General features: G+C 30.4%; 3 protein-coding genes across 3 annotated transcripts; all 3 read left to right on the top strand.

Moving 5' to 3' along the window:
* Window positions 1-4,339: 4,339 nt before the first annotated feature.
* LOC109800490 (putative polyol transporter 3) lies at window positions 4,340-7,042 on the top strand. Its single transcript, XM_020361269.3, has 3 exons — window positions 4,340-4,534; window positions 4,674-4,893; window positions 5,357-7,042. Exons 2-3 carry the CDS (start codon window positions 4,803-4,805, stop codon window positions 6,745-6,747), a joined length of 1,482 nt encoding a protein of 493 aa, XP_020216858.1. The 5' UTR covers window positions 4,340-4,534; window positions 4,674-4,802; the 3' UTR covers window positions 6,748-7,042.
* Window positions 7,043-9,868: 2,826 nt separating this feature from the next.
* LOC109800491 (uncharacterized) lies at window positions 9,869-12,277 on the top strand. The gene is made up of 3 exons (XM_020361270.3): window positions 9,869-10,318; window positions 11,098-11,439; window positions 11,626-12,277. The coding sequence occupies exons 1-3, from the start codon at window positions 10,004-10,006 to the stop codon at window positions 12,103-12,105; spliced, it is 1,137 nt and encodes a 378-aa protein (XP_020216859.1). The 5' UTR covers window positions 9,869-10,003; the 3' UTR covers window positions 12,106-12,277.
* A 2,237-nt stretch (window positions 12,278-14,514) lies between these two features.
* Window positions 14,515-18,598, top strand: LOC109800838 (uncharacterized). The gene is made up of 3 exons (XM_020361740.3): window positions 14,515-14,956; window positions 15,048-15,263; window positions 18,206-18,598. Exons 1-3 carry the CDS (start codon window positions 14,729-14,731, stop codon window positions 18,278-18,280), a joined length of 519 nt encoding a protein of 172 aa, XP_020217329.1. The 5' UTR covers window positions 14,515-14,728; the 3' UTR covers window positions 18,281-18,598.
* Window positions 18,599-19,166: the final 568 nt, after the last annotated feature.

The raw sequence follows: 19,166 nt of genomic DNA, 5'->3' as shown, positions 1-19,166 counted from the left end.
TGAGTTAAAGAAGAAATTTAATAGGAGAGAGATAAATAAGTTAGAGAAAGAATTTAATAGAAAAGAGAAATGAGTTAGAGAATAAATTTAATAGGAGAGAGAAATGACTTAGAGAATGAATTTAATAAGAGAGAGAAAATATTTTATTTTTATTTAAAATTAAATTAAAGGCTTAATTGTGTTTTTATCCCTCAAGTATTGTAATTGTGCAATTTTAATCCCAAAGTTTTAATTGGGTAATTTTAGTCCCTAAGGGATTGCAATTGTGCGATTTTAGTCCTTCAATCTTTAATTGAACAATTTTAGTCCCTCAAATATCATAATTGTGCAATTTTAGTATCTTTTATTATAAATTTAATAATTTTAATATATATATATATATACAATATTTTAAAATTATTAAATTTTTAATGGGAGACACTAAAATTACACAATTATGATATTTGAGGGACTAAAATTATTCAATTAAAAATTAAAGGACTAAAATCACACAATTGTAATCCTTTAAGGACTAAAATTACCCAATTAAAACTTTGGGGATCAAAATTGCATAATTGCAATACTTGAGGGATCAAAAACGCAATTAAGCTTAAATTAAATTACTATAATATCCTTTGTACAAATTAACCAAATCAAAAGAAATGAATGATTTTTTTGTCCTAAAATTTGGGTGTAGGTTGCTAACATATACTCCCACTAAAAAATAGGTGGGAGTATATTAGTCTTCCCCATATATATATATATATATATATATATATATATATATATATATATATATATATATATATATATATATAAATATCTATATGAAGAGAGAGAGAGAGGAGAGTTATACTAATACCGGTGTAACGTTTATTAAGTATTACACATACTCAATAACTTTATATTAAATATGAATTTTGTAAATCCAATCGTTTGATTAAAAGTTCATATCACTTTATAAGTTTAGATCAAATTTTGTTAAAATTGAACAATAATGTGAAGGTAATCAAAATGTTCATATTTTAGTATATTTTGAAATATATATATTACATTAATTAATTTTGTTTTATAAGAAATCATCATCTTTGATTAATATATATAAAATTTTGTATATGATTCAAGAGTAAAGAGTTTTCAATTTAACGGTTGGATTTAAAAAATTCTCATTTAATATAAAGTTATTGAGCAGTGCAATACTTAGTAAAAGTTATATCGGTGTTATTATAATCCTCCTCATGTATATATAATTTTATTGATCTTTTTTAATATATAATTGTCAATTTTTGTAAAAAAATTCTTACATTTACGACAAATATAAATTTGTTAAAAATATTCCATCAGTAATTTAACTTTTCATACGAATTTTTTTTCATCGTAAAAATAAATTTTTCGACAGATATATCCATCGGTAATTTCTGATAAATTTATATCCATCGGGAAATTTATATTTTCCAACGGATTTATATCCGTCAGAAATTTACGTTTTTCTTGTAGTGTATAAATTATTTAAGAGATATTATTTTTTATTTAAAAAACTATAAGGAAAATGACCTTGCATTAACTTCGGAATCTACTAAAAAAAATTGGCTATTAGAATGAATATAGAGTCAAAATTTCATGAAAAAAATGTAAAATCTATAGAAAATGACATTCGATGAAAATGTTAGTATGAGATCGCATATTCAACTAAAAATTCTTTTCATATTGAATTTTTTTTATAATTGTTGGGGCAACTCGAAGACGAACGAGTCGAAATATTTGCAAGATTCCTCGAAAGAGATTATAAAGGCACGCGTCTACCAATGAACAAATGGGTAATTGTTTGAAATGGGACATTCGATGTGCTCAAAAAGTAGTAACATAGTGCAAAGTACTTACAGTCATACAAGGAGAGTTAACGACTGGGTCGAGAAGTTAATTTACGTGAGATAAGCGGTTGTGAGAAGTTACAAGTTAAAACCACGTGGTGAGCATAATGGGCAGCGGTTATCCCCTAATGATGTACGTGCACGAAATTAACTGCCCCTAATTAATTCTATAAATACAAGTACTACGCACCTTAACAAAGGTCGGAAAACTCATACTCTAACCAAATTCTGAAGCATTCTCTGCCTGCACATATGGCTTCCATGCAAGGAATCATCTTTGGGTATGATTACTTCTCGGCCACTTGTCTTTTCTCTTTTTAGGAGTAGGATTAGTGTAGTCTTTCTTTTCTCTTCTCTCCCTTTAATTACGTAGTTATAGACTTTAATCTTGTAATGCTTGAACATTATGTAATTTGAACATGATTTGTATTGCGAATGTATACATTGTTCATTCTATTCATATTGTTATTTGCATGCGGGAACATTGCTTGTTTGTTTTAATCGAAGAACATTTCGAAACAAGTAGTTGCTAAGACTTTTTCATCCTACTCTCCATTCTCGGTAACACGATAACACAGTAAAGCACCTAAATTGAAATACGTTCGTGTGCTAGTCTAAATAAAAAGAACCTAGGATTTGATGGTTAATTCCACCGTAAACAATAATATATGAGATCAATTTATTTCTTTTATTAATATTTTATTTGAACAATTTTTATGATATGAAATCATTTTTAAATTTTTATTTGAATCCAAAAAAAATTAAATTCTAAATGAAGATGAATTAAAGAAATACCATATTTATCATTATTATTTTTTAGATTTGGTGAACATTCTAATATTAATGGTCTTGATTTACTTTTATAATTAATGTATTGAAAAAAGTTTTAAAAGAAAAAATTAATACTTCAATAAAAATATTAAACTGTATAAAAAAATTTGATTCTTTTTCAAATGCATGTATTACTTTTACAATATTATTAGCAATACCCTTACATGCTATCATCCAAAGAAGTTTTTTAAAATTAAAATTACTTAAATTATATTTAAATATCAACTTGTTATAAGATAAATTAAATGAATTAGTCATTTTATCTATTAAGAATTAAATGTTAAAATTATTTAATTATAAAATATTGATAAATAATTTTACAGTTAAAAAACAAAAAAAATAATATAAAATTAATAACTAATAAATTTATTGAAAAAAATTGTGTGAAAGCCCAAATTTTCTAACCACAATCCACTGTATGCGAGGAATGGAACCAAATCCCTCTCGTGCAAATTTAAGTGTTACCACTGTGGCATGGCACGTATTTAGCAAAGAGTGGAGAAAAGGGGTCAAATAAAGAATTATTTCAATAATAACATTAAAAGAAATACTCTCAAATTATTATTTATTTTCTTTTATTCTGACAGTTAAAAATGAATTACTTGTTAATATTGTAAAAGAGTTAGAATAAATAACATTTTTTTTAAATTACTCTTAAATCAACTTGATTTTCTTCATGTTGTTTAATTTATAACTGGTTTCAACAGTAATTTATTGACGTTGTTTTTACTTTTTACCAAATTAATCACCCTTATGAGTTTTATAATACAAAACATCTATACAATAGTTTTAAAAATCGTCGCAGATGGGAAATCAAAGACTTAATCGGCCCAAGCCTAATATCTGGTCAGGCATGGCATCATCAACTTGGTACCGGCTGGTTTTTTGAACAAACAAATGAAACAATGAGTTTATGGTCTGATACATATAATACATTGATGAGAATGTAATGCTTTTACTGAAGTTTAGTAAAATATATTAAAAACATTACCAGGAATTAATAATAGCATTAAAATTCAAAACACGCGATTTTAACTCTCATAATATATACAATCAAATCAAACATATACATGAAGTCATTGTTAACAACATGATGTACGAATACGTCAATAATAGAAATGTAATTTTTAATTATAATAAAATGTATATATTCAAAAATATTAATTTATTATACATTTTAATTATATATAAAATAAATATTTATCTTGTGTAACATAAAGACTAAAGTATTAGTTGCTTAAATATTTAAATGAACTCATACTAGTATTTTAATTCTCTTAGTAAAAAAAATGTTAAAAAAAGTAAATGTATTGTAGTAATTTACATCTTTGACCAATTTTTTTAATAAATGTATAAATAATATAAACACGAACTATCTGTCTAGGAGTTCTTACACTCATTAAGAACCCTTCAAAAAAGAAATCATTAAGAAATGTAATTAAGTTAGTAAGCTACGACATGTCGTTGTTATAGGAGTAACTGGATTCATTAGAGTGGTTGACAATGACAATGAATTCGTAAAAATTAACAGTCAGTTTTTTATGGCCAGACTCGGTCGACGTTAAGCATATGAAGCGGAGACTAATCAGGATAAGAATTCAAATGGAAAATTATGTCAAGACATTGTATCCTTATCCTCAGTAATAAATACTTCAACCAACAGACACAACTGGTAGCAAACACTAGCAAAACGTTCCACCCCATCTTTGTTGGTCATTCGTCATTCAACACAACATCTTGTACCGATATTAATACATCAAAACTAAAGTACTTATCCATGACCTGGATCCAGCAAGTGTGTTTCTTTCCTAACCTTAATTAACAGGAAGCAATCATATGGATGACATCTACACGTAAGTCACAATATCTTTAGATTTCTTACCCACACACGTATATATATGTTTTTCTTTTCATTTCTTTCGTATAAGTTAACCTTGTCACTTTCTCTCGATCGCAAATTTAACCTAACGCATCTATCTATTATTTCTTTAGGTGATCATTGAGTATACATAAATATCGCTGAAAAACTCTCCAGAATAATACTTACGAAGAAGCGAGAGAATAAAGAAACATATTTATTATTAATTACTTATTAAAGGAAGATAAGTTCATCGATATATCATGGAGCAGGGTAACAAAGAGAACAGAGGTTCTACATATGCTATGGCATGTGCGATAATCACTTCCATGATATCCATTATATTTGGATATGGTATATTCAATTCCCTTTCACTCATTTTATTTTTTCTTCTCTTTATTTTGTCATTCTCCTATATTTTCCAATTTTATTCATTTTGTTATATTCGTGCATGCAACTCATGGTATTATGGTTATGGATACATATGTTTCCCTCAAAGATAACATTTAATTTTATCATTTTCTTTAATTTTAGAGCATATATATACGGGTAACAATGTTTATACACATTGTTTGTATTAGTGTAAACACTTCATTAACACACATTTAGCTCCTTAAATATTTACTAGATATTTGTATCTATTAATAATTTTTGTTATCTATATTATCAAATGCTTCTCCTTTTTCTTTTCATGTGTCACATAATTTGTAAAAGAATTTTTAAAAAACATAAATATTGTTATAATTTATCATATATTATATCATATCAATACATGTTATGCAAGAGAATTAACGACAGATGTCAACTTGACTTTTAGATACTGGTGTCATGAGTGGAGCCTTGATATTCATAAAAGAGGAGCTCGAAATCAGTGACACTCAGCAAGAAGTTTTGGCAGGTATATTAAACATATGTGCATTGGTGGGATCTTTAATTGCAGGAAGAACTGCTGATTACATTGGTCGACGCTACACAATCACCGTAGCTTCTATCCTTTTCATGGTTGGGTCAATTCTCATGGGATATGGTCCAAACTACACAATTTTAATGGCTGGAAGGTGTGTTGCGGGTATTGGCGTGGGTTTTGCTCTTTTGATAGCACCTGTTTATTCTGCAGAAATATCCTCGGCTAAATCTCGAGGCTTTCTAACTTCTTTACCCGAGCTTTGTATTGGTATTGGAATTTTACTTGGGTACGTGATAAATTACTTCCTTGGGAAATTGAGTTTGAAGCTTGGATGGAGATTGATGCTTGGTATTGCAGCAATCCCTTCACTTGCTTTGGCTTTAGGCATTTTGGTAATGCCAGAATCTCCAAGGTGGTTGGTGATGCAAGGTCATTTAGAAAAGGCCAAGAATGTTCTATTACAAATTTCAAATACTGAACAAGAAGCTGAGTTGCGATTCCAGGATATAAAACTTGCTGCTGGAATTGACATGAATGACTCTAAAGAAATGGTTAAAGTCCCTGAAAAGAAGAATAGTGGAGGAGTTTGGAAAGAGTTGATTATAAGGCCCACTTATGCTGTTCGTTGGATGTTGATTGCAGCTGTGGGGATTCACTTTTTTGAGCATGCAACTGGAATAGAAGCTGTTATGTTGTATAGTCCAAGAATCTTCAAGAAAGCTGGTGTTACCAGTAAGGATAAGCTCTTACTGACAACCATTGGAGTGGGCATTACAAAAGTCTCTTTCTTGATAATTGCCTCTTTTTTCTTGGACAGAGTTGGGAGAAGGCGCCTTTTACTTATAAGCACCGGAGGAATGATTTGTAGTCTTTTAGTATTAGGATTTAGCTTGACCATGGTTGATACATCCGATAAGGAGCTCTTATGGGCGTTGACCCTTAGCATAGTAGCTACTTACTTTTTTGTTGCATTTTTCAATATTGGTCTTGGACCTGTAACGTGGGTGTACAGCTCAGAGATTTTCCCTTTGAAGTTGAGAGCACAAGGAGCAAGTATTGGAGTTGCTGTAAACAGACTCACAAATGCGGCTATTTCCATGAGTTTTATTTCGATATATAAAGCAATTACTATTGGTGGGGCGTTTTTCGTGTTTGCCGGTTCATCTGTACTGGCTTGGTTGTTTTTCTATTTTTTCTTGCCTGAAACCAAAGGTAGGGCCTTGGAAGAGATGGAGATGATTTTCAGCAAATACGATAGAAGGAATGTAACCACCGGGACCGATCCGACGGAGAATGTGTAGTGCATGTTTCCTTTACCTGAAGTTGATGTGTAGTCTTAATATTTAAAGGAGCGGAATAAAAAGTCATCTGAAACCAAAGGTAGGGCCTTGGAAGAGATGGGGATGATTTTCGACAAATAAGAAGGAATGTGACTACAAGACCGATCCGACGAATAATGTGTGATGCATGTTTTCTCTACCTTATGATGAGGTGTAGTCTTGAACAATCAGAATGAATAAAAATTTTATTTTCACAGATGTATTTGCAATCCAATCAACAAATTCAACAAATATATATATATGAATCTTTAATTTATTCCTTCTAATCTTAACGATGTCTATTTTCTATTTCTAGATATTGTACATGATCAAGTTAATCCTCTTTATTTCATTCATAGAATGTAATCATGTTAGTGTCGTTTCTACATGTTCCAAAGGACGACCGTCCATAAATAGGTAATGGCAGCATCAATGAGTAGTAAATTCTAGATTAATGCGTTGTCAAAGTAATAGTGCATGTGTGTCTAGCCATGACTATGAGCACCAACCACTTCAATCCTAGTCTTGTAGACACATCAACCAGCCACTATTTGATGGGCACATGACCCTACGCTCAAGGTTACTATTTAAATGACCAAACAAATTGGCCTGTACATACTTCTTAGTTTAAATTGAGACGATGTAATTTTTTAAAGAAAACTTTGTATTGATCATTGGGACATTATTTAGATAGTCATATTTTCTTCTTCTTAAAATATAGTAATAGTCAAATATTTAATTTAGTTATACATGATATATGAATCAAGTGAGAATTTTTACTTCTAATATTGTTGTGCTAGTTATGGTTACACACATATATATTCTTTAAAGAATCTCGAACTGGTTAATAAGCTAATAATAAGGTACATCTCCCGGTTCAATGTCAAGAATTATTTCTAAACACGACTTAAAGAATCTCAAATTGATTAATAAGCTAGTAATAAGATATGTCTCCCAATTCAATGTCTAGAATTATTCATAAACATGACTATATATATATATATATATATATATATATATATATATATATATATATATATATATATATATATATATATATAATTCTTACAATCGAATATAATTTTTTTTGGTATTTTATATCATTTAATTCCAATCTACATTAAAGATGAGATAAATGATGTGTAATCCTATTAAGAAATTTTAAAAAATGTTAGTACTTATTATTGACTTTAACTTTATATGAGATGGTATCTTATCCTAATTTATTTTTTTAAAAAAAAAATTATATATCAATATTTTAATTACGTTACGCTAGAATGCATCTTCAATGTTATTCTTTTGCGCCTTATTGAAACTTACAAAACTTAGTTACACATAAAACAGTCAACCACATCCATAAATTTTACGGTTCTCAGAATCAAGTGATAAAGAACTATTTAAAGATAAATATTAATATTTTAATTATGTTAAACTTTTTTCCTTGTACAAGACAAATATATAAAATTCTTAAGTATTTAAAACCGACTCAAAGAGTAAATCAACAAAATTTTCACTTTAAGTTTCCTTAAAAAAAATATTCATATTAACATTTATATAATTTTCCTATTAAGATTTCATAACTTAAAATTTATTTTTTGAATTCTTAAAATTCATTTTAAAAGCTTAATTTTCAAAAAGTATTTAAATATAATTATTTTTTTTAAAGATCTATCTCTAAAATATTTTCATTTTTTTTTATCAAAAATTCTGTTTTAATATTTTTTATAAGAAAAATATTAATGGAAAGGGGTACAAGAAGTACTCTAACTTGCTAACAAGTGTACAAAATATGTTATTACACATAGTGTCTCTAAAGAAGGTCTAAAAGATAAATAGAAAAGGACAAACAAAAATCCTCCAATTTTCTTCAAAATAAAAATCATGACCGAACTTTAATAAGATCTAAGATAAAATTGATATCAAGTTATCAACAAACCCTCACTTAAATACACCAGTGGAAAATTAATATACCACGTCACCTATTTTACGTTAGACATACAAACACCTGACGTAATAAAAATGTGGTGGTATGTTTTGTAATTTTAATTAAATTATTTATATCGGACTTCCTAGGGTCCGACGTAAATTTTAACATCTACGTCGATTATGCATTGTGTCCGATGTAAATGTTAAAATTTACGTCGAACCCTACTAGGGCCGACGTAAATAATTCACAGGACCGCCCATTAAAACAAGGTTTACACTAGCTGGAGATTTCAAAAACTTCCTTCTCTCGCGCATTGTGCAATGGAGGCCACACGCGAGAAATCCCTCTGCCTCCTCCTCAAATCGTGGCTGCCCTCGCAGTCGGAGCCACCATGCGCCGCGAGTGGTCCGGCATCAACGCCCTCCGCCTCGACAAGTTCTACCTCCTCTGGAGCTTAGGAAGGTTGGGGAAGAGGTTGATTCGCGTGATGATGTTCTTCTTCTTCGAACGGTTGCGTTGGTCATGGGTTTTTTTGGGAGGTTCTATGAGGTAGTGTCTTCTGCTGAGTGTGTTCACAGGAATAGGAAGGTGATGTTTGCATTGCATTCCGAGTTTTTGAAGCTGGAGAAGGAAGTGGCCAAGTCCGAGTTGCAGAACAGGCCGTTCTACTTGGACAACAGGCCGTTCTCCAACCAGAACGGCCCGTTCTGCTTGCAGTCGTTTTTCTTTTTCTTTTTTTTAAATTTTTTTACAACTTTTTATATTGGCCTCACAATCAACGTAAATTTACGTCTCCTGCTTCGACGTTGGAGATTTTTCCGACGTAAAACTCCTAAAATAACCAACGTAGAATGTATATTCTGTAGTAGTGATACAATATCATTTCTCACTGAAACTTAATAAGATCTTTTGTATTAATATTGAGTTATTATTTAATGCCGATTCTTAATAGGTTTAATAATGTTCAATATATAGTTCCTAAATTTTTCTACAACATCCATCGAGATTTCAGATAATAAAAGGTAATAATTATAATCGATAGATAGAATAAGCTCAATAAATAGAAACAATATTTGCAAAAATGATGGATTAAATCTTTAAATAGAAACTTGTAGAACAAAAATGAACCACAATTAGTGCCTAGAAGCAAGGAGAGCCTTGAGCAGGTAGGAGCATGTGATCCCCTCCACATGTAGAAGAACATAGAAAGGTGTTTAGCCTTTGACTCTGATCCTCTTTCCTCACTCGTCTTACCTCTTCAATCATCAACTTTTTCCTCGTGAAGACGGAGACCCACAAACACAGACACTGATGAAACAAGCAGCTTCAAAGTCATCCCTGAGGAGGCTTTGTCCGAACATCGATAAAGAAGATGGATTGGAGACCGTTCTCGAAATACCTATACCCGAAGAAATGTTCGCAAACATGGGAAACAACGTGACGGTGCGGTGGCAAAACATGTTAACGTGGATGAAGGCCCAAACGGAGGACAAATTGGCAACCCCCACAGTTGCATCACGCTTGAACGAGCTTCGCTTTCTGCTTTACCTCGTTGGATCCCCTCTTATCCCTCTTCAGGTCCAGTTAGGCCATTCCGTCCATCGTCCCGTCAGAGATTGTTCCATTGTAAGAACCTTACACTTTTTTCAATCTAACACAAATTATATTACAAACATTCTTCACGTCACACCTTTGGATTGCATGGCTTGGTGCATGAATGGTTAATCCAGTACTTTTATGATTGATTAAGATTAAAATAATGCTTATTCAATAAAAATAAAACATGTTTGACAAATTAACTTTTGGTTGTTAAATACTATTTAGAATATGTTCATAAACCAAAAAATTTAAAAGAGTCATAAAATGTTTTAAAGTATAAGTTTTGAGATTAGATAACATATTGTCTGTTAAGTATATGGTTTAAAGTTTGATGCCTCTCAGAGAATATTAGTTCTTAACTTTTTGTTAGGAAAATCTTGTTTTCAAAAAAATATATATCTCTAAATTTATATACTTGATTATATGTGTTTATTAATATATAAGATTTTCAATACGTTTTTCATGTTAAAAGTCGAATATTTTGAATATAAAATATATAAGATTAGATATCTATGAGTAACACAGTAACAATTTAATAATGAGTAGTGGATGTTGAACAACATTTTTAAAATAAACTCTAATATTAACTTATAATATGAATTTTGAATCCAAATTAATCTGATAAAATGAAATTTATTTTTCACTTATGGATACATTCCTTCGCACTCATGTTGTGTTGACTTATAAGTTTTTATTATAATGCCGATCACATGCTGTATGCAGTAAAACTTTTAAAGTATTTATAATAAAAGTTAATGAATGAATATGTTGTTTTTAATTTGGGTTTGATTGATTGTGTTGTATAGGAAGCATCAACAGCAAAGTATATAGTGCAACAATACATAGCGGCGACGGGAGGACAGCCAGCATTGAATGCGGTGGACAGTATGTGTGTGACTGGACAGGTGAAGATTACTGCGTCAGATTTTCACCACACGAATGAAAGCATAGAGGTGAAGAAAACCTCAGAAGAGATGGGAGGGTTTGTTTTGTGGCAAAAGGACCCTGATTTGTGGTGCTTAGAGATCATTTTGTCCGGTTGCAAGGTTTGTTGCGGTAGCAATGGCAAGGTCTCCTGGCGCCTTTCTTCTAACCAACAAACCCAGGCTGCAAAAGGTGCTCCTAGACCTTTGCGCCGTTTCCTTCAGGTATATAAATTTAAAAAAAAAACTTAAGAATTTCTTTAATAAAAATAAAAATCTTTGATAGATAATCACTCAAAAGTTTTTTTAAATTAGTATTTAAATAAGTTCTACTATGTTCACATTCAATATACCAATTGAAAAGCTACTTGATCTTGAGCTCTAAATGTAATTAAATTATTTGTTCATTAGGGATTGGATCCAAGGGCCACGGCTAACTTATTTTTGGACGCTGCATGCATAGGAGAGAAAATAATCAATGATGAGGAATGCTTCATATTGAAACTGGAAACAAGTCCAGCAATTCGTGATGCCCAAAGTGGTCCAAACTTTGAGATTATCCACCACACTATATGGGGCTATTTCAGCCAGCGATCTGGTCTCTTGGTTCAATTTGAAGACTCTAGATTACTCACAATGAGAACCAAAGATGACAATGACATTTTTTGGGAAACAAGTTTAGAATCAGTAATTGAGGATTATAAGTACGTAGATGGGATAAATGTGTCACACAGTGGTAAGACTCGAGTGACAGTGTCGAGATATGGCGAACAATCAGCTAACCATAAAAGAGAATTGGAAGAGAGATGGAAGATCGAAGAGGTAGATTTCAATATATGGGGTTTGAATGCTGAAAGCTTTTTACCTCCCTCAGGCTTAGGAAAGACATGAAATATGCTTTGCAATAGAATAAGAATATGTAATTGGTAGAGTTTAATATATGGGGTTTGGGCGTTGAAAGATTTTTCTATCTCCCTCAAACTTAGGAAATCATTTGTAATACCCCTTCCCCTATCCCCTCAAAAAGAAATATTTATATTATGTAATGACAAGCTTGATTCAACGGATGATTAATTGGAGTACTAATTTAAAACCATGCACATCGAAAGCTTTTGGGATTCTTGTAAAACAAAACAACTTTTTGTTCTACAATTTTATTTCACTTATAATTACAAATTGTATATTTTATAGCAGTGGTATATTTACACCAGACATTATATGTGGCTTTAGTTAGGATATTATCCTTTTTTTTTATATAGAATAAATGCGTCAAACCTCTGTTATTTATTTCTTTTTTATTTATTAGTAATAAACTAATAATATTTTCTTCTAGAATTTAAATTACTATTAGTCATCTTTAATTATGTTTATATTTAAGGAATCATTAATTTAAAAAAAAAAATACTTTTTTGTTTTTTCTTTTGTTTTTTTTGAATTTGTTTCCTTTTTTTTTTTAATTTTTAAGGAAAGGGTTTATTGTTTCTTATACATTTTAAAAAAAAGTTAACATAGTATATGTTTTCTCAAACATTGTGATCATATTTTGGGTATGAATAAGTTAATGAAAAAGGTAAAAATATATATAATGATAGAAAGAACTAAATGTTAAAAAAAAATCATATTTAGAATTCGTGTGTTATTTGTCAAGACATTTGAGGAGCTCAATTATAAGTTTATTTGACCAATTTATAAGTTAATTTGATAAAACAAAACTTATTTATATGCAAGTTTATTATGAAAGTTTACTACTTACATATGTTAATTGAAGTAACTTGCACTGTAATAGTTCTTTTTTAATAGTCTTTAATTTAAGGTTGTTATACACAAGCAAACATAATAAATTTATCAATTTTTTATAAAATAATTTTGATATTTTCTATTATGCTCTTTTTATTATATTTTTTTTTGTGTGATAAATGTATATATGTTAATTGACAATATATTAATTAATTAAAATTTAGGTGAGATATAATTATATAATTCATAAAAATAAAAATAAAAATTCATGCCACTTAGATCTTGAAAATAACAAATAAATGAGCATGAAATTTTCTTGAAAGAACTATAATTAGAAAATAAAGGGAGAGGAGAGTAACTTATAAATTATTTTAATTTATTAATTAATTTTATTAAACACTTTAAATTCAAACAATTAACTTATAACTTTATAGCTTTTTAACTCCTCCCTTATAATTGTTTATAAGATAATTTTATCAAATTCACTCTTGATTTGCAAGAAGTCAATATTTCAGTTAGAAAGTTCAAATTAAAAAAAATATTTAAATTAAGTTAAATTAATTAAAATAATTTTAAAAATTAAATCAAACTAACTCTATTTTATTTATTTTTTAAATTTAATATTACTCCAATTTATTATTGTTCAATTTCAAAATCAAATCAATAGATAAATATATTTCTTAGTTTATATTTAGGTCTTTGGGAAGAGAGTACAATGTTATTAATTACCCGACTAATACCAGTGATAATAATTTAGATGACAATTCCTGAAAAAAAAAATGGTAGGATACATTTGGATAAAATTAAAAAATATTAGTTAGAATAATTTTTTATTTCTTATACTTTATTTTACCTTTTAGTTTTTATAGTTAAAAATATATTTTTTTAGTTAGCATGTTTATCTTTTAATTTTTTAAAAAAAATCTTATAATTTACAATAATTTTTTATTTACAATTTTGTAATTTTTAAATTTCTATTATTAATTTTTTATTTTATGTTAATGTGATAAATATTTTCAATTTTGTGAGTATAAAAAAAATATTTCAACAAAAAAAATGATATCGATATTATACACAAAGTTAAATTTAGAGGGATTAAAAGGTATTTTAACTAAAAAAAATTTAAAATCTAATTTTTATTAACGTAATAAATAATAAGAAATGTATCTTTGGATAAAAAAAAACATTTGGATAAAAAGTATATTTAGTCTAAATTTTCATTTTCTTCACTTTATTATACTTTTCATTATATTAACAAGTATAAATGTATGAAAAAGAATTAAAAGAAGAAGACAAGTAAATAATAAATATTCCATAAGGTATATCTCATGAAAATGGAGCTACTTTTTATTTCTTTGTTGAAACGGTGCCGTCGAGTGTCGGTCTTAAAACGGTGCCGTCGAGTGTCGGTTGCCTCGAAGAGAAATAACGGATGTCAGTATTAAAACGCATCACATGATTGAGTGGAATCAACGGTGAGCATTGTTCCACATCAGACGGGACCAAAGTCAACCAAATCAACCGTAATAAAAGGTGGTGGCCCACACGATGCAGCACCTGCACCGGCCCTTCCTTAGAAGGAAACACCAAATCCGTCATTTTCTTATTGCATCGCAGTGTATCTGAGTAACGCGGTCACAGCCACAGCATCGATTCGCAAACCCGACACCGAAAGCGATGAAGCTGAATCAGAACCACAGTAGGTGCGAGTGAAAGAAACCCTCACATTATCTGAATTCGCGTCACATTGGGGATCGTTGATCGGATCGAGCGAGAAATGAAGGATGAGGAGGGGCTTCCGACTACGACAACCGTCGCCAAGAAGGAAGCGTTGGATTCGGGTCTGTTTGGGAAAGGAAGGTACAAATTCTGGGCACTAGCGGCGATCTTGCTTCTCGCGTTTTGGTCCATGTTCACCGGCACCGTCTCTCTCCGCTGGTCCGGCACGCTCAATTCCCTCACCAACGACATCGACGCTCCCATCCACGACGACCTCGACGTTCTCGTGAGTTTTTCCCAATGCGAGCGGGTTTTGTTCTTGCCGTGCGCGCAATGCGATGTCGTTTTGATGCGTTTCGTTTTGTTGTTTTGCGCAGGAAATGGAAGAGAGGGAGAAGGTGGTGCGGCACATGTGGGATGTTTACACCAACAGTCGCAGAATCAGGTTGCCCAGGTTCTGGCAAGAGGCATTCGAAGCGGCATATGAAGAATTGACGAGTGATGTCGCTGAGGTCAGAGACGACGCCATCACTGAGATCGCCAAGATGTCTGTTCGCTCCCTTCATTTTGATCCACCTCCTCTTCAATCTACGGTCCGTTCTTCTTCCTTTATATCATCTCTTTTCTGCACTATAACTTGTTCATCAAGTTTCATTCATTTTACTCTTTCTTTTCTTCCTATGGGAGATCCCACATCAATTACTAATATGACCAAAATATAGTATATAATTGGGTAACCATCTTTACCTTATAAAATGATTTTTTTTATAAAATGATTTTGAAAGGTTGAATTAGGCTATGGTGAATTAAGCCAATCCATTTTCTCAAGACATTAGAATTTATCTTGGCAAGTTAGGCCAGATCCGCTTTTTTAAGACTGTATTATCTTAAAGTTTACGGTGCTGATTAAACTTGATGACCATGGTATAAGAATCTATCCTATTGAACCACCGCAAGTTAGGCCAAATCCACTTTTTTGAGGCCTCTTATTATAAGTGTATTTTGAGAAGTTTATTTAAATCGATGTTTATGGTGCTGATTAAACTCGATGACCTTGTTGTTTTCATTAGCTTTGTTGCAAATGGGATTGTGGTAACTTGTGAGGATGGTTTACTTTATTTGGAAATTGATCGAGGGTTATGTAAATTATTTTATGGGTTGGAAATCTCTTATAATTTTGTGTTTATTTTGCATAAGGAAGTTGATGAACAGTTTGAAATGAAAGTCATACGAATCTACTTTTTAGAGAGTGTCTTTTACCTTCTATCACTCATATGTGGTCACTCTTACTGATATTCTATACAAAATAGAACTATGGTTTGCATAATATGGTTCTTAGTTGGAATGTAGGTTTAACTTGCAAGATATTCACAACTTTCTTTGACAATGTTATTTATACCATTTTGGTGCAAGAGATCTTGTTTGGTTTGGATTAGAATTCTCTTCACTACTTACTTTCATTGGTTAATATGAATTTTGTGCAATAACTTATTAACATGTTTATTTTTAAACAGTTTGGTTAGACCATCTCTAACAAAGTAACGATACTCCTCCTCTTCCTCTTCTCTCTTTCCTTGCTCTTCAAAAGGTTTTTGCATCTGTGACATCTTGGCTTATGGATATTTGAGGGAAAAAAAAAAAGCAAAAGTACAACTTTGGGGTGGAGGGTAAGGTATCCTCAATAATGGACAAGACAAAATACAACCATGAGCATAAAAAATGTCTACTCTATAACCCGTGCTTTGCATGCCCTGTTTCAAGTAGTGAGATTTCATTAAACTAGCTGCATTTGTGTCTTTTTATCACGGAGCTAGTTACTTGTTTCATAAAACTTCAACATTATTAATCTGCATTACTTTAAAGATTTTATAGGAGAATAGTAACCTTAAATCTATTGAATCCTCATGATGAATTGGGATAATGTGTCCTTTTTAGGAGTCTATTGAATTACAAAAGACCACCATCAAATTGAAACCAAAGTGTGAAAAACATCTGCAATAAATGTTTGTGTTTTGTGTGACATTTTACTGTGAGCTAATTACTTCTCGTTTCTTCCCAGAAATGACAATAGTATTTACTCATTATTGAATTTAATTTATTCGCAACATAAACTTTATGGGTTTTTCCTTTTTGGTTTTATTTACACTTTTCATTCTTGTTTGACAAAGTTCAATTTTGGTCCCTGGCCTCCTTGTTTTGGAGTCAATGCAAAGTAATCCATCTATGTGTTTGGAGACCTCCTCTGTATTACCTTGGTTATTGCCATTTTGGCAAAATGGCTTGTGCAACTCTGTGTTTTTCTTGCAATTATCTTTTCTGATTCTGACACGAAGGTGGTGTGGCATAACTCCATGTTAGCAACGAGGGGACTGTGTCAGCAGCAAATGTAGAAAGACCCAATTTGCATCAATTTGAAATTCTATATAAAGAATGTTATTAAAGATGCATCCAAATTCAACATCCATTTGAACAATTTTCATTAATCATATGATGACTACAATACTTGCCATATTCAATTGGTCCATGCCAATCCACAATATATATATATATATATATATATATATATATATATATATATATATATATATATATATCAAATAAAAATAATGGAGTATTTAGATAAATTTTATTTTTATATTATTAAATATGAAATATGTAATGTAAAGAAAAATCTTCAATATTTTTATTTTTCTTGGAACAAATTTTCTTGTGCAATGACAAGTTCTTGTTGATTAACAGAAGTTGTTAGTTAGATTCCTATGAAGATGCCTGTTGCAACTTGTAATGTTCTTCTTTATTTGAGAGCTTTTCCCTTTTTTTCCAAGAGTAGATATTGGATAGGTGGGTGGTGGATTTGTTAGTCTTGTCTACGCTATTATATATAATTGAAAGAAGCAAAACTGGCTATCAACTACATTGTTAAATTGGGAGATTCAGTTAAGATGACAATAGTGTATGGTTAGACAAGAGTGTATTTAAAAAAAAAAATTAAAAGGATATTGTTGTTTTTGACATTAACTTTCTTGTGTCGCTAATTTAATTTGTTGGCCTTCCCTTTGCTTCTATTTGTCTTTCATTTTCCTGCCATTGGTAATTAAGTTAGGTTACTGGCTTATATTTGATCATATCATGTTAATGTCAAATGTAGAAAAAGCATTTGCAGAAGGAAGGGGATTGTAATTTTAATGTAGGGTAGCTTGCATAATTATGCTGGTATCTTGCTGTGAATTACTTGATTCAGGGTGTGCATAGTTTAAATTTAAATTATTTTGCTTTTGGAGAAAAATTGATTCACTTAATGGGACAAGACTTTTGTTTTTGTTGGGAAAAAATAGGTGTTAGATTAGAGCTTTGCTCGTACTGATGTTGGAGCTTATTTTTTTTGCAGAATTATGAATTTTTTATTTGCAATGGTTTTATTTTGTAACAGACATTGTTGGTAATATGTGTGAAACATTAGATCAGTCTCAAATTCTAATGTGATCATATGCTAGTGCATATAATCTGTCCTGATTTTTTCCCTGTACCATTTCAGAGTGCCCGAGAATTTAGCAAGAGCCTTAAGCAAGCCGATAAAGGAAAAGAAGCAAGTATCTATAGACGTGCCTAAAGTTAGTGTGTGGAGCATTCAAGATTTCAAGTGATTGACTTGTACTTGAAAATCCTATAGTGCTACCAGAAGATTATGAAGAGATAGTGATGGACGAGGTCATACTCTGATTTTCATGTTTCCATTACGCGGATAATGATGTATTTTAATAGGCTGTGGTTATTTCAAATTTTGCAGTCAAATTTCATAGTCTTCACAAAGTGAGGAGTAGTAAAATTGAAACACGACCTTTTGCACAGACAATTTCAACTGAGCATAATTTTTTTTAGGTTTATTCTACAATATCTAAATTATAAATCTCGCATGTTTTTATACTTACATTTCTCTCTTGAGTTATACAATATTAAAAGATTCTATTAATTAACGTCACACTTACGAGTAAAAAAGGTGATTCAGCGTTGAAAGAGGGGACAAAAATTCTACTATGAAACTAAGGTAGTAGGATTGGCTGAATTGGAATATCTGTATCCATGTTGCTTTATTGGAATTTGATTCAAACTTAAATTCAAGCACACGTTTGGATTATATTTTACTTTACACCCTTTTTTTTACGAAAAAGTCAATGTTACGATTGAACTATGGGAAGAGCAGTATTTGAAAAGCAAAATGAATTTAATATAAAGTATATGACTGATGGAGGCTTGAACTACATGTTTTGTTTGGATGTTGAAAGATTTTAGGAGAAAGAATTAGAAAGATCAGAAAATAAGTAGAAAATGAATAAACTTTTTAATTATTTTGAAATAGTGATGTACTTGTTTCTAACAATATATTTCCATAGACTTAAAACTAATAAATACATTTCTTTTCAATTTTTAATATGTTGCACTAATTTAATTAAATTAATAAACTATTAAATTATTGACTCCTTTGGGTATAATAGTAA

This window comes from Cajanus cajan, chromosome 11, assembly GCF_000230855.2.
Source record: "Cajanus cajan strain Asha chromosome 11, NIPB_CcT2T_4, whole genome shotgun sequence".
Taxonomy (NCBI): domain Eukaryota; kingdom Viridiplantae; phylum Streptophyta; class Magnoliopsida; order Fabales; family Fabaceae; genus Cajanus; species Cajanus cajan.
Note: the sequence above shows the minus strand (reverse complement) of the source record. Positions and strands in the feature narration are given on the sequence as shown.

Bases quoted from the DNA above. Each gene is read 5' to 3' on its own strand.
- LOC109800490 (XM_020361269.3), top strand. From the start codon at position 4,803: ATGGAGCAGGGTAACAAAGAGAACAGAGGTTCTACATATGCTATGGCA. The intron at 4,894-5,356 runs GTATATTCAATT...CTTGACTTTTAG, and splicing joins ATCCATTATATTTGGATATG to ATACTGGTGTCATGAGTGGA.
- LOC109800491 (XM_020361270.3), top strand. From the start codon at position 10,004: ATGAAACAAGCAGCTTCAAAGTCATCCCTGAGGAGGCTTTGTCCGAAC. The intron at 10,319-11,097 runs GTAAGAACCTTA...TGTGTTGTATAG, and splicing joins CCGTCAGAGATTGTTCCATT to GAAGCATCAACAGCAAAGTA. The intron at 11,440-11,625 runs GTATATAAATTT...TTTGTTCATTAG, and splicing joins CTTTGCGCCGTTTCCTTCAG to GGATTGGATCCAAGGGCCAC.
- LOC109800838 (XM_020361740.3), top strand. From the start codon at position 14,729: ATGAAGGATGAGGAGGGGCTTCCGACTACGACAACCGTCGCCAAGAAG. The intron at 14,957-15,047 runs GTGAGTTTTTCC...TGTTTTGCGCAG, and splicing joins ACGACGACCTCGACGTTCTC to GAAATGGAAGAGAGGGAGAA. The intron at 15,264-18,205 runs GTCCGTTCTTCT...GTACCATTTCAG, and splicing joins CACCTCCTCTTCAATCTACG to AGTGCCCGAGAATTTAGCAA.